The sequence below is a fragment of the Fukomys damarensis genome, unplaced genomic scaffold, assembly GCF_012274545.1.
Source record: "Fukomys damarensis isolate Sample0158 unplaced genomic scaffold, DMR_v1.0_HiC HiC_scaffold_37, whole genome shotgun sequence".
Classification (NCBI taxonomy): domain Eukaryota; kingdom Metazoa; phylum Chordata; class Mammalia; order Rodentia; family Bathyergidae; genus Fukomys; species Fukomys damarensis.
In genome coordinates, this window is record NW_022900949.1 from 5,696,850 (window position 1) to 5,710,375 (window position 13,526).

Below are 13,526 nucleotides of genomic sequence, written 5' to 3' on the forward strand. Positions count from 1 at the left end.
GGCTTGGTCTGGGCAGGGCGGGAGCGGGGCGAAGCGGGAGAACAGGGTAGGGCGCCGACAACCACGCCCCTGGCTGGCCGTACAACTGAAAGGTACGGATGCGAGGTTCTAGGTTTCCTCGCCGGCACCGCAATAAAAGGGGGAGGGACGAGGACCAGGCCCAGGGAGCGACAGGCACAGGACTGGAGACGACCTTCAAGCCCGGAAGATGCAGAACCTAGGACGAGGACCAAGGCGGGGTGGGGGGAGCAGAGACCCGGAGCTGTGGCAGCAGCCGGGACGTGGCCGACAGTGAGACAACTGTTTTGTTTTTTCACCTCCTTAATATTTTCAGTGTCTACCCACAAGGATACGTTTGTGTAAACGGCATAGTTCAGCCGCCTGCTGAAATTTTTTATTGATTTTGCCAAATAATTCCCCACAGACTGTCGAGTCGACACTCCCACCAAATATATAGATCGCTGGGTTTAAAAATAACAATTAGTAAAATAAAAATAGCAATGTGTGAGCTGGGCGCGTTGGCTGCACGCCTGTAATCCCAGCACTCGGGAGGCTGAGGCAGGAGGATCACTGTGAATTCGAGACCAGCCTGGGATACGTATAGTGAGTTCCAGGTCAGTCTCAACTATATATAGTGAGATTCTGCCTCAAAAAAACAAACAAAAAATATTCCCTTATATATAAACATACGTATATACACACACATCCTGTTTATTTCTGTAGGATAAATAACAAGTCAGTTTGATGAGTCAGAAGACATGAGAGACTTAATTTTGAAATCAGTGTTCTAAATTACTCCACCAAAAACCTATAAGGACAATTAAGTATATTTTCAACATATACATGCATACAAAAGCAGAAATCGGGCGTTGAAACTGTTTTAATAAGAAGTCTTGGGGTGCAACTCCAGAGTGGAGTGCCTGCTAATATGCATGGGCTCCGGGTTCAAACTCTGGACCACGCCTGCACACACACACACACACACACACACACACACACACACACACACGAAAAATGTATTTGCTTACACTCAAAGGTAAATATCAAGTAAAACACTGGTTTTTCTTAGTCTTTGTGTGTGTGTGTGTGTGTGTATGTGCGTGCGCACGCACCTGTGTGTGGTGAATCAGGGGTTAAAAGAAAATTTTAAAAAAGAATTTTTAAAAAAAATTAAAAAAAATTTTTTTTAAAGGGGCTGGGTTCCACCACTTGCCTCAAAAGCTCAAAGGCCCGAGTTCGACCCCCCCCAGTACCAAAAAAAAAAAACAAAGTTTTTCCCAGCCTTGAACAGTCCTTAACCTTGGGTCTCCCTCCACACACACACACACACACACCTTTCTCCTGAAGCTGTAACTTCTCATTCTGGGGCAGATAAAATTGACAACTATGTCCTGTAAACAAAGTTTCTGACACTATGTTCTCGTATGATTCATAAGGCTCTGTCTTCTTTCAAGGCTGTTACAAAAATGTCTGCCCTCATCCTATTTCTACAAACTCACTTAATGTCACTAAGAAGATCGTGCAAGCCCTTTCCACCAAATGTATAAAAACCACAAGTTTTCTCTGATGCTCTTCCTTTGGATTTTAGTCCACTTGGCAGGTGTTCAATTAAAATCAGGCTCTCCTGCTTTCCACCGGTGTCTCCTGTCTCTTGGATTCCGCAACAGTGGTACTGGGGATTGAACCCAGGGCACTCTGCCACTGAGATATATTCCTATCCCTTTGAGAGGTGATCTCACTGAATCACGCAGGCAGGATTTGAGTTTTCGACCCTCCTGCCTCTGTCTCCCTGGTGCTGGGATCACAGGAATGTGCCACCATACCCAGCTCCAAACTTCTTAATCTTTTCGAATTTGGTAGAAAAAACCAGGCACGGTGGTGTATGCCAATAATCCCAACACTCTGGGAAGCTAGTACAAGATGAATGCAAATTTGAGTCCAGCCTAGGCAACTAAGTGATTTAGTGAGGCTGTTTCCAAATGAAAAATAAAAATAGCTGGGAGTGGTGGAACACGCCTGTCATCCCAGCACTCGGGAGGCTGAGGCAGGGGGATCGCTGTGAGTTCGAGACCAGCCTGGGCTACATAGTGAGTTCCAGGTCAGTCTCAACTACATAGTGAGACCCTGTCTCAAAAAAACCAAAGTAAGTAAATAAATAAAGAGTTGGGGATATCATCAGAGATAGAGCATTTGCTTAGCCTGCATGCTGTCCAGGGCTCCATAGCCCCAGTCACTCGTGTGCGTGCGCACATGCACACACACACATGCACAAGGCCCCAGATAGAGTGATTTATGATTCACAGTTGTCTTATGACCACAGAGGGAAAGACCAAAGGAGCTGCACAGGTTAGTCATCTCAGACATCCCTGGGCTGCTAATGCAGGCACCACCTACTTTCAGAACCTTTGCAGTGAGGAAAGTCATTTATTTAAGCCAACTGTCAGCTGAAGCTAAGAGCATTCCAGGTAACCGATCCTAGGCCCTTCCCTCTGGCTCCAACACTAAAAATTGCAATTTTTTCCTGGCTCTCTGGATGACACAAAGGAATACAAACACAAACACAAACACAAAACGGCTGCTACTGTTAAGAGCAGAACACGGCTCCCAGTGCTGTACCAGTAACAGCCGGCTTCATTTCACAGCCATCAGTGTGCAGGCTCCTGGGCAGAGGCTGAGGCCTAGAGAGGCCCAGTCTCTTGCCAGGGTCACACACCCCACCTGAAGCGGCCGGGGCCAGGTGGGCTGTTTGTCAGCGCTCCATCTTTAAAACGGACACCTGAGATCATCAATGCATACGGGGAAAGGCCGATTTAGGCTCATGTTTTTGGAGGATCTAGTACAGAATCGGTTGGTCCCACTCTTAGGCATACAGTGGCCCATGTTATAGCAGCAGCGACCTGGGGAACAAAACGGTTCACTTCCTGGCCAGGATGCAGGAGAGGAAGAGGAAGGGGCGGAGCCCTGCACCCCTCTGAGGGTGTACCCCAGGGATGTGAAGACCTCTCACTAGGCCCCAGCTGTGACAGTTAAAAATCAACTCCCAGGGACACTGAAATAGCAATCTACATGGTGAATTTATCTTTCAATTATACGTTTGGAGTACATAATGATTACGTTCATTGTGGGGAGCAGGTACACGAACACAACACATTTTAATTCTTTTTATTTCCCTTCTCTCCCTTTCCCCAGAGTCCCATCTTAATATCCTCTTCTCACTTACAAAGACCCATCTCCCTATGGCCCATTATTGCCGCTCTTTCTTTTGTTCTTTAAATTATTTATCCTTTAGGTTTCTCATAGAAGAGAAGTTGTGCTATATTTAAACTTAGGTGTCTGATTTATTTCACTTAACATTATGGACTCTATGGTGGTGCACACCTGTCATCCCAGCCCTCGGGAGGCTGAGGCAGGAGGATCACTGGGAGTTCGTGGCCAGCCCGGGCTATACAGTGAGTTCAAGGGCGGAACTACAAAGTGAGACCCTGTATCAAAAAATGAAAACCGAAAAACCAAAAAACCAAAAACATGAAGGTGCCTCCATTTTCCTACAAGTGACTCAAATTTATCCTTTTTGGCGGAGTAGCACTCTATTGCATATAAATACATTTTCTCTATTCATTCCTCTGCTGATGGACATACAGGCCGCATCCAAGATTTAGCTATGCTGAACTGTGCTGCTATAAACATGGGTGCGGATAGATCACTGTGATATGATGTCTCTTTCCGGAATATTACTAGGAGGGGAATAGCGGGGTCCGATGGAGTTTCGAGCTGTATCTAACCCAGGAGGTTCCCATTGCCCCCACTGCCTCCCCAGGAAGGCTAGGGCCCCTCAGTAGACCTCCCAACCTTCAAATAAAGCCAATCCCCACAACCTCAGGTGTCCTTTTCCTGTTCTCTCTGCAGCACTCCCTACCCCTTGCCGACCTGACCTCCCCAATCCACAACTCACCCTGTGCTCCCGTGATCTTTCAATCGAATCCAGCGAAATTAGAATTCAAAAATCAACACCCACCCCCTCTTCCCTTTTACAAAATGGCCACTGTCCACTGTCATCTGGGAAAACACCAAAGAGCATTAAAAGGTAAATGAGGCTGTCACCATCTAGCGGGACCCAGGATTCCTACTGCACACACGCTGCTGCCAGACTTCCTCAGGCACAATGGTGCCCTCAGCCGTGCTTGACCTTCTAGCGACGTTTTCTCCTGCCCCCCAGTTCTTTCTGAGACCATTTCTTGCAACAACGCTACGGTGGGAACGGTTATGCCTTTTCCACAGTGGAGGAAAATGAGACCCAGAGGTGCTCTGTTTGAGACCATACCGCTTACTTATTTTACTTATTTTTTGAGACAGGGTCTTGCCATGTAGTTCAGCCTAGCCTTGAACTAACTACGTAGCTCAGGCCGGCCTCCCACTTGAGGCGGTCCTCCTGCCTCAGCCTCCCCAGTGCCCACTGCTGGGATTACAGGTGTACCACGCCCAGCCAGAGTGGGTTATTACAAAAAGAATGACTCTCGCTAGCCTCTGGTCCTTTTCTGTCTTGCCCTGTGATTTTTTTTCCCCTACGAACTCTCGCCACGGGTACTGCTATCCCACAAGGGCCTCTACAGAGGCCAGATATGTGGCTGTCCAGGTTTTGGACTTTCAGCTTCTGTCATGCCTGACTTAAGTGAGTCCTTCATCAACAAACAAGACAGGGCCAGGGATTTAGCTCAGTGGTGCTGCCACCTGCCTCACAAGTGCAAGGTCCTAAGTTCGATCCCCAGTACCAAACAAACGACATAAACAGGACAAAAGCAAACAGGCCACTTTCACTAAATGACAGGCTATTTCTCAGTAAACAGACCACAGTCTCCCCGGTGCCAAAGGGTCCAGTGATTACACACCTGTGCAGCCTGTCCTGGGACTCAATCAGGAACATTTCACCCCAGATTCCTTAGCCCCTTTAATATCTACTGAAGGGCCATGGATTTAGCTCAGTGGTTCCACCGCCTGCCTCGCAAGTGCAAGGTCCCAAGTTGGATCCCCCGTACCAAAAAAACAAACAAACAAAAAAAGCCAAAACCCTACTGAAATCTCCCCCAGCTAGCTGTTACTACCTCTCTCTCCCAATGTCAGCCCATCCACACAAAGATGTAATAAACTCGGCTTTTCTCAGCTAGCTGTTAGAATCTATTCCTGATTTTAGTCTCTCTTCACTGGAACAAACTTTTCTTTTCCTCACAAAAGACCAGTTTAAATGAGTGGATCCATGTGCACTCTCTGTAACAGCTTCCAAAACATTTCCGCTAAATCTCTTTCCTTTATAATATACCTGAGGCTGACGACTTACGAGTTTGAGGCAAGCCTGAGGTACGCTGTGATTTCAAGGCCAGCCTGAACTACACAGTGAAACCCTGTCTCGAAATAAAAGTCAAATCAGGGCCAAGGATTTAGCTTAGTGGCACCAGGCCTGCCTCAAAAGCACAAGGTCCAGAGTACATCCCTGGTACCTAAGGGGGGGAAAAAAATTAACCCACTCTGGTGGGATCTAATTCACTCCTCCAGACCAACAGTAGGCCCTCCTGAGGCAGCACCCTCAAAGATTCAGGTTCCCCTCACTGAGCCCAGGGAGTGTTCTACATCCCCAGCTCGCTCTCCACCTTTCAATCTTTTGGAAACAAACTCTCCTTAAAACGCCCAAGCTGTCTTCGATTTGTGACTCTCCTACCTGGAATCACGAGCTTGCACCACTGCGCCTAGCAACACTCTTAACTCTTTAAGGCTGCACCGCCTCCCAGGTCACCGCACTGAGAAACAAGCACCTAACATGTGCAGCCCGGCGGCGGGGGTGTCACTTAAACCGCAGCACAGAGTGCCTGTCCTTCCCACCACACGGCTTTTCGGGTCTTCCTCCTAATATCACGTCGTAGTTTGAAACGGTGGTTTGGACAGGTAAAAAGTATTTGCCTCTTTTCAGAATCAACCAACTCAGCCTCACGGATCTGGGTCAACCCCGCGTGCTGAGATCCCTCAACAGGCCCCTGGCACAAGGTGTCTGGTTGAACCTGGGGGAAGAGGGAGCTGTCCCACCAGCCCTGAAGAACCTGGAACTGGGTAGAAAATGCGCCCAAAAGCTTTTCCAATTGGGGCGTTTTCAGCTTCCCTGCGGGCAAAGGTAGTTGGTGCGCGACGCGGACTCCAGTCCAGGATGAGGCTTCGCTTATTCGATGGGTCTGCATCTCAGGCGTCCTGGGTAACAGACGTGGTGGCCGGAGGGGAGCGAACCGAGCCAAAGGTCACGAGGCCCAGCAGGACACCGAGGCAGGGGGCTGGCGGGGTGAGTGGCTGGACTCCTCCCCGCTCCTCGTGGCGCCGAAGCTGCGTCGGGCTCGGGAATCGCCCGCGGGACCCTCTGGATCAGCGAAGGGGCCTCGGGTCCCCGACGGGCTGATCGTCTGTCTCTGACTCTCCCTCCACGCACTTTCCCCGGACCCACATCATCGGGAGCCCCGCTCATCCCCCTTCGGCCACCTCGCGCACCACTCTGCCTAGCGTCGGGCATGAACTTGGAGCTTTAGTACCTGTAGAGCCAAGGCCAGGCCAGCGAACCACAAGCCCGCGCTCCGCCCGGAAGCCGGAAGTGTTGGTCGGTACCCGGGGTGTGACTTCCGGTCGCGCACTTCCGCTTCCGTTCCCCAGCAGAGATTGACCTGGGCTCAGCGCGCCGGCGAAGAGGTTGTGGCGTCTGCAGGTTCGTGGCGATTCGAGGGTAGGGGGTCAAGCGGAGAGGCTTGGGGTCGGGGAAGGTGGCCGGAGCCAGGCCGTTCAGGTTTGCGAGCCGGCGGGAGGTGAAGCCGGCGGTCGGGCTTGCTGGTGACGTGAAGAGGCGGAGGCGCAGCTGCCTTGGGACCCGGGACTTGGGTCACGGAGGGGACCCGGGTCCGGGGGAGCTCGGAGCTGTGTACGGAAGTCTCAAGCGGGAGGCTTCGGGCCTGGGACCTGGGAACTTTGTAAGCTGGAACTTCTGGGGCCTGGAAGACCCCGGAAGTCCTGACTCTGCCGCTCACCCCCACCCCCGGCCCGGGGCAGCTGCGGCCAGGATGATCGAGGTGGTTTGCAACGATCGCCTGGGGAAGAAAGTCCGCGTGAAGTGCAAGTATCCATCGACGGTCGAGGGGCAGTGGTCCTTGGGGGTGCTAGGCACGAGGCAGCCACCTACCACCTACCTCAGTGTGTGTCGTAGGTGTGGGTGCAGTTCCACGCGGGAGAGGGGACGGATCGGGCCCTGGTGTAAGATACGCAGCCCTGGAATGTTTACCTTCCCCGCTTTACGTCTGCCTTGCTTTTGCCTTAACTCCCCTGCGCCCAGCACCGATGACACCATCGGGGACCTTAAGAAGCTGATCGCGGCCCAAACTGGCACCCGTTGGAACAAGATCGTTCTTAAGAAGTGGTGAGTGCCGAGGTAGAGGTGGGAGCCGGAGCTGTCCACAGCCCTTTGCTGAGGGCCAAGAGCCTCCTCAGGCGTCTTTCTGAAAGGTTCCTGTCCCGTAGGTACACGATTTTTAAGGACCACGTGTCTCTGGGGGACTGTATCCTTTTCTTGACTCGAGGAAGTGCCAACATACCCAGCCCTGGTTGTCTTTTTCTCTGTACTGAAACCTGTGTGAACCTCAACGCCTAGAATTTAAAACGTGAGTTCTGAGGAATGGAATCATGTTTATTTCATTGAGGAGGAGGGTGGCTGGCCCTGTGATAAGTTTGACTTGGACATGTATTACTGAGGTGCCCCTGAGGTCTGAGTAGAGTGAGACATAGGCTCGCCTGTTGTACAGGAGGAGAAGGAACTCTTTTTTTGTAGTTTGGATTCTCTCCAAATCAAAATGGCGCAGTCCCAGATGGCGCAGGCCACCTGGATGGAGCTGCGATGGGATGAGGGGTGGGGATGGAGCCCTAGATGAAGATTCCTTAACACCATCGTCCAGATGAAATCCACGATGGGATGAACCTGGAGCTTTATTACCAATAGAGCAGAACTCCTCCCCCTTTCTTTACCCGCCTCTCCCGCCCTCCCCTCTCACACTGGTATGGATGCTTGTTTTTAAAAACTCACCTTAATAAACACTTAGATGCTGCTTTGTGAATGTGATCTTCGCTGAGCGCTGTCTTAGGACGGGAGGGTTGGATCTCTGTGGTCATCACTATGGCATCAGAACGCGGCAGCTTTAATGAGAGTTCAGGATAGCCCGGATGGAGCGGGGAGGGGCTCAGAGGTATGGTATTGCCTCGCATGTGGGAGGCCCTGGGCTCCATCCCAGCAAAACACACACATGCACAAAGAGAATGTATCAGCCAGAGCCCTGGAGTTTTCTGTGGGTTTCTGAAGGTGGAGACCATGGGATTGTTGTCACCCTAACCGACTTTGGAATTCTGGGTTGGGCTATAGGGACAAACAAGCAACACAGGCTTGGGGATTGGACAGACTATGGGTTGAACGTCAACTCTACTACCAACAGCCAAGAGACACTGGGCAAATTACTTAACCTCTAAACCTCTAGGCTAACCTCCCTAGGATTTGAGTTTCCCCTCTTAAATGTCAGGCTTTAGCCAGACGTGGTGATGGGTGCCTGTAATCCGAGCACTTGGGAGGCTGAGGCAGGAGAATCGCCGTGAGTTAGAGGACAGCTTGGGCTACGTAGTTCAGGGCCAGCGTGAGCTACATAGTGAGCCCTATCTAAATAAATAAACTGACAACTTGTACTGGGGAGCCCTGAAACATTACTGGAAGCCTCTGCATTAGGCTTCAGTCTCCTGCCCAGTGTATGATGCAGGCCCGAGAAGCTAAAAGAACTAAGAGAGACAGAAAGCGGGATGCCAGGGTAACCAGTGCCGGTGCAGCCTAACAAAGCCCAAGCCACTGACTTGTATTGATAATCAGTCGGGGTAAAGATGAGCTCTGTGCAAAGATAGCACTACATGCAGAGATGCATGGTCCGTGGGGTTTCTGTGGAAATTAAATGGAAGCAGGCCTTGCAAGGGACAAGATACAGCACTCTCACGTTAGGACAGAATAGACAGTCTATGGTTGTAATCAGAACATTGTTCTAGTTAAGGTTTTAGGGGTGAGAAAGGAATTTGGGCGAATGACTCTGACCTCAGCACATAGGAGCCGGTGTCATCCCGAGCCTGTCTCCCTGCCCCGTGGAGCCTCAGTCACGTTCAGTTTGCCCCGATCCCCTCCCCGAGTGGCACCCACTCTCTTGGGCGCGCTTTGGGGGTGGCTCTGTTGGGTCTCGTGGTCACCTCCCTCCCCAGGCTGTGGTGTCTGCCTGTCTTTGGGGCTCCCTCTTCCTCTTAACCTGTCACAGGTGTGTCTCTCAGTACCCTTGCTCTTCCTACTCTTTTTTTTTTTTTTTGGTACCAGGGATCGAATTCAGGTCCTTGTGCTTTTGAGGCAGGCGGCGGAACCACTGAGCTAAATCCCTGGCCCAGCTCTTCCTACTCTTAAGGTGTCTCCCCCTTGGCTGGCCATTTGAAAGCAGGCAATTGTTAATTTACATGATAGGGTTAACAATGTGATTCCTTAATTTCACATAAGCATAGAAGTGTGTGGGGTACAGGGAAGGCCCTTCTCCACCCTGTTTTCTCCTGAGGTCAGGCCTTTTTTGATGCTTTTCAACTTCAGTTTTTAGGAAGAGGAGGGGGCATGAAGCGGGGGATAAAATAAAATTTATTTTAAAAAATAAATGAACTTCAATTTGGGGTTTTTTTGTTTTTTTTTTTTGAGACAGGGTCTCACTATGTAGTTGAGACTGACCTGGAACTCACTATGTAGCCCAGGCTGGTCTCAAACTCACAGAGAGCCTCCTGCCTCAGCCTCCCTAGTGCTGGGATCACAGGCGTGCACCACCACACTTGGCCTCAATTTTGTTTTTAAAAGATGACTATTACCAGGCATGGTGATGCACGCCTGTGATCCCAGCACTCAGGAGGCTGAGGCAGGAGGATTACTGGGAGTTTGAAGTCAGCCTGGACTACATAGTGAGGCCCTGTCTCAAAAGTAAATAAGACTGCCAGGCATGGTGGTGCACCTCTGTAATCCCAGTACTCGGGAGGCTGAGGCAGGAGGATTGCTGTGAGCTCGAGACCAGCCTGGGCTGCATAGTGAGTTTCAGCTCAGTCTCAATTACATAGTGAGACCCTGTCTCAAAAAGCCAAAAAAAACAACAAAAAAAAAGTAAGACCGTGTTAGGGGCTATGGTGAGGTGTGGTAGCTCAGTGGTATACAGCACTTGGCTAGCATGCCTAAGGTCTTGGGTTTAATCCCCAGCACCAAATAAAAGAAAAACAAAAAAGACATTTTATACCGATGTCTGCTTGTAAAAAAAAATCCAAGTATTTTGTTCAAAGTTTAGTTTCTTATTTCTTATACCACGCCTCCTGCCAGTGATAGTCATTAATGTATTTGGGTAAATCTAGGAATTGTCTGAAATAGCAACCTAGGGTTTTCATACAAAAGGGAGTTATCTGGGTGTGGTAGCCCACACCTGTAATCCCAGCCCTCGGGAGGCAGAGGCAGCCTGAACTACATGGTGAGACCCTGTCAAAAAACAGAGCCAGGGATTTAGTTCAGTGGTTCCTCTGCCTGCCTCACAAGTGCAAGGTCCTGAGTTCGATCCCTGGTACCAAACAAACAAAAAAAGGGACAATTTATACTTCTGTAATTTGTTACTGTCCAGTAGTTTACTTTCTTGTACTTTATGTTTTTATATTTTCTCATAAGTTATCTGACTCATTCTTTTTAATAAGTATTTTTATTAGCTTATTTTGTTTTCGTTTTGGATTTTCAGGACAAGGTCTCGCTTTGTAGTTCAGGTTGGCCTTGAACTCTCATGTAACCCGGGCTGACCTCTAACAGCGATCTCCTGCCTCAGCCTCCCAGGCGTTAGGATTGCAGGTGTGCGCCATCACACCCAACCCTGTAATTAGTATTTTTACTGCCATAAAGGGTAGTAAAGAATGGGTCGCAGAGAAGCTGTGGTTTCTGCCCTGTTCTTGCTGCTTTGTCCAGCAGCTGCCTTGGCATCCACTGCACCCCGCGGGCTGGCTCAGAGGCCCATCCCACCGCAGTTAAGCCTTCAAATGAACACACAGCCACCCCTGCCAATACAGCTAAACTGCACCTGGATTCACAGGAAACTGAGATAAACGTTGACCCACTCAGCCATGGGGTAGTTTGTTAGACAGAAGTAGAGACCTCGAAAGAATCAGTAATGTGTTTCAGCATCATCTGCCACCTGGTACCGTGCATGGAGGGGGGTGAGGGTCTCTGCTGTATCCTTCTCCACACGGGCTGCCAGGTGTGGTGGCGCACGCCTGTAATCCCAGCAGCACTCCAGAGGCTGAGGCAGGAGGATCGCAAGTTCAAGGCCAGCCTGGACTGCACAGGTAGACCCTGTCTCAAAAAAAAAAAAAAGGTTTGGAAAACGGAGCAAAAAGTCTGAAGTTCAGTAATTAATAGTATTGTACCTATGCTGACTTCTTTTTTTGTTTGTTTGTTCTGGGGATTGAACTCAGGACCTTGTGCTTGCAAGGCAGGCAGCGACACCACTGAGCCCTGGCCCCCTATGCTGATTTCTTATGTGTGATCATCGTTCAATGCCATGGTCCCTCAGCATTGGCAGTGTAAATATTTTGAGTGACTAATTCATTGTGGGGACTGTTCTGTGCATCGAATGATGTTTAACAGCATCCAGGGCCTCTGCCCATTAAATGCCAATAGCATGACCCTTCCTCCCCAGTTGTGACAACCAGAAAATGTCTTGAGACATTGCCACATGTCCCCTGGGGAACAAAATTCAGTATCTCTTCCATTATGCGTTTGATTTTTTTTTTTTTTTAATGTACACGTGGTGCTGGAGATGGTACCCAGGGTCACACCTCTAGCCCCATTCTGTTAGCAAGATGCTGACAGAAGGAGGGGACAGGGAAGGGTCTATGAAAACTACTGCTTCTGCAACCCTTCCAACCCTAAGTTGGAACTGTTCCTTTCTAGCATCAGCCGCGGTGGTCACTTACATACTTTAATGAATCTAGTTTTTTTTATTTTTTTTTTGTTCTTTGCAGTATTGGAGATTGAACCCAGGGACCCTGCACCGTTGAGCTACATCATCCCCAGCCCTTTTTAATTTTTTATTTTGAGATAGTGTCTTGCTAAATTCCTGAAGCTTGTCATCTTCCTGTATCAGCCTCCCTCAACGTTGGGATCACAACCACATGCCAGAAATTTTCCGTGGTATAAACCTACTTAGTTTTTACACAGTTGAAATAAATATACATACTCCAGTACTTCTGTTTAGCAACTCACATTTTTATGCTTTTTTTTTTTTTTTGAGGTATTGGGAATTGAACCCAGGGTTCCGCACACACTGAGCCACATTCCTAGCCTTATTTTTACCTTTCTGTAAATGATTCACTTAACTCTTTTAAATTTGTTTTATTAAGCTTTGATTTTGCTTTGCTTTCATAATACTATAATGGCTGTGCAGTCTTATGATCTTTTTTCCCCCCAGCAAATACCAGGCACTGTTCTGAGTGCTTTATATGGTAGCTTATTGAATCTTCACATCAAACAGAAGAGCAAGGTATTATTGCTTATCTCTACTTTGCAGCCACAGAAGCTGGCGTGCAGAAGTGCAGTAATTTGTTCAGGGTCACAGCAAGTGGAAGAAAAGAGGCTTTGAATCAAGACGGTCCGGCCCAAGGGTTCCTGGAACCCACCACGTCCTGCCTCCAGTCCTGCTGCTGTGGGTTCACGTTGGAGCCCCGTCCTTTCTTAACAGTCACACAAAGGCCCGTGTAACCGACTTGTTCCCCAGCTCCGGCTGCCCCAACACCTCAGTGTCCCACGGGTTCTACAGAATTTAAATTGGTTCAAACTGAGCTCATTCTTCTCCCGCCCGCACCTCCTCCTGTGTCCTCCGATTGGCGGTGCCATCACCCATTAGTTGTTACTCAGGACAAGCCACATTGAGAGGGAATAGGTTGAAAGAGAGGTTCCAAAAGACATGGGAACTGTTTGGGTCAGCAGTATGGGTAAATGGTTTGCTCTGCAAAAAAAAAAAAAAGGTGGGTTAGCTTTGGACATCTGGAGAAAACAGGTGGGAAGAGGGAGGATGGAAGAGCCGAATTTAGGCTTTGGGTCCTTAGCTGCTCATCACCAAGACAACTGCGTTGCTATGGCAACGGAAAAAAGGCCTTAAAGTCCTAGGTACCTCGTCGGCTGCCGTTACCTCCCCACCTGCCATAAGCTTCTGCAAGGGACTTGCGGTTCTCTGGGAACGGATCAGGAAGGCGGAGGTTTCTGCTGCAATAGTCAATTAATAAGCTCTAAACCTGTCCCGATGAGTTCTGCGGCATAGAGCGACAAGAAGGGGTCGGGACTTTTTTGGCGCTCCTCAAAGGGCGTTGAAAAGGGCGGGCTCCAGTCCCTAGCTCACCACTTACGAGCGGTGGCGAGGGGAGGGGCGGGGCCGGGGTGAGGC

General features: G+C 49.5%; 1 protein-coding gene and 1 long non-coding RNA gene across 2 annotated transcripts; one reads left to right on the forward strand and one right to left on the reverse strand.

Annotated features, from left to right (window-relative positions):
- Positions 1-6,633: 6,633 nt before the first annotated feature.
- Ubl5 (ubiquitin like 5) lies at positions 6,634-8,131 on the forward strand. Its single transcript, XM_010634694.1, has 5 exons — positions 6,634-6,733; positions 7,072-7,138; positions 7,352-7,435; positions 7,537-7,574; positions 7,968-8,131. The coding sequence occupies exons 2-5, from the start codon at positions 7,083-7,085 to the stop codon at positions 8,009-8,011; spliced, it is 222 nt and encodes a 73-aa protein (XP_010632996.1). The 5' UTR covers positions 6,634-6,733; positions 7,072-7,082; the 3' UTR covers positions 8,012-8,131.
- LOC117284444 lies at positions 7,825-11,398 on the reverse strand. Its single transcript, XR_004515528.1, has 3 exons — positions 11,240-11,398; positions 8,096-8,205; positions 7,825-7,904 (listed from the first exon to the last, which is right to left on the reverse strand). It is a non-coding gene; the product is annotated as an uncharacterized LOC117284444 (long non-coding RNA).
- Between the last annotated feature and the right edge of the window lie 2,128 nt (positions 11,399-13,526).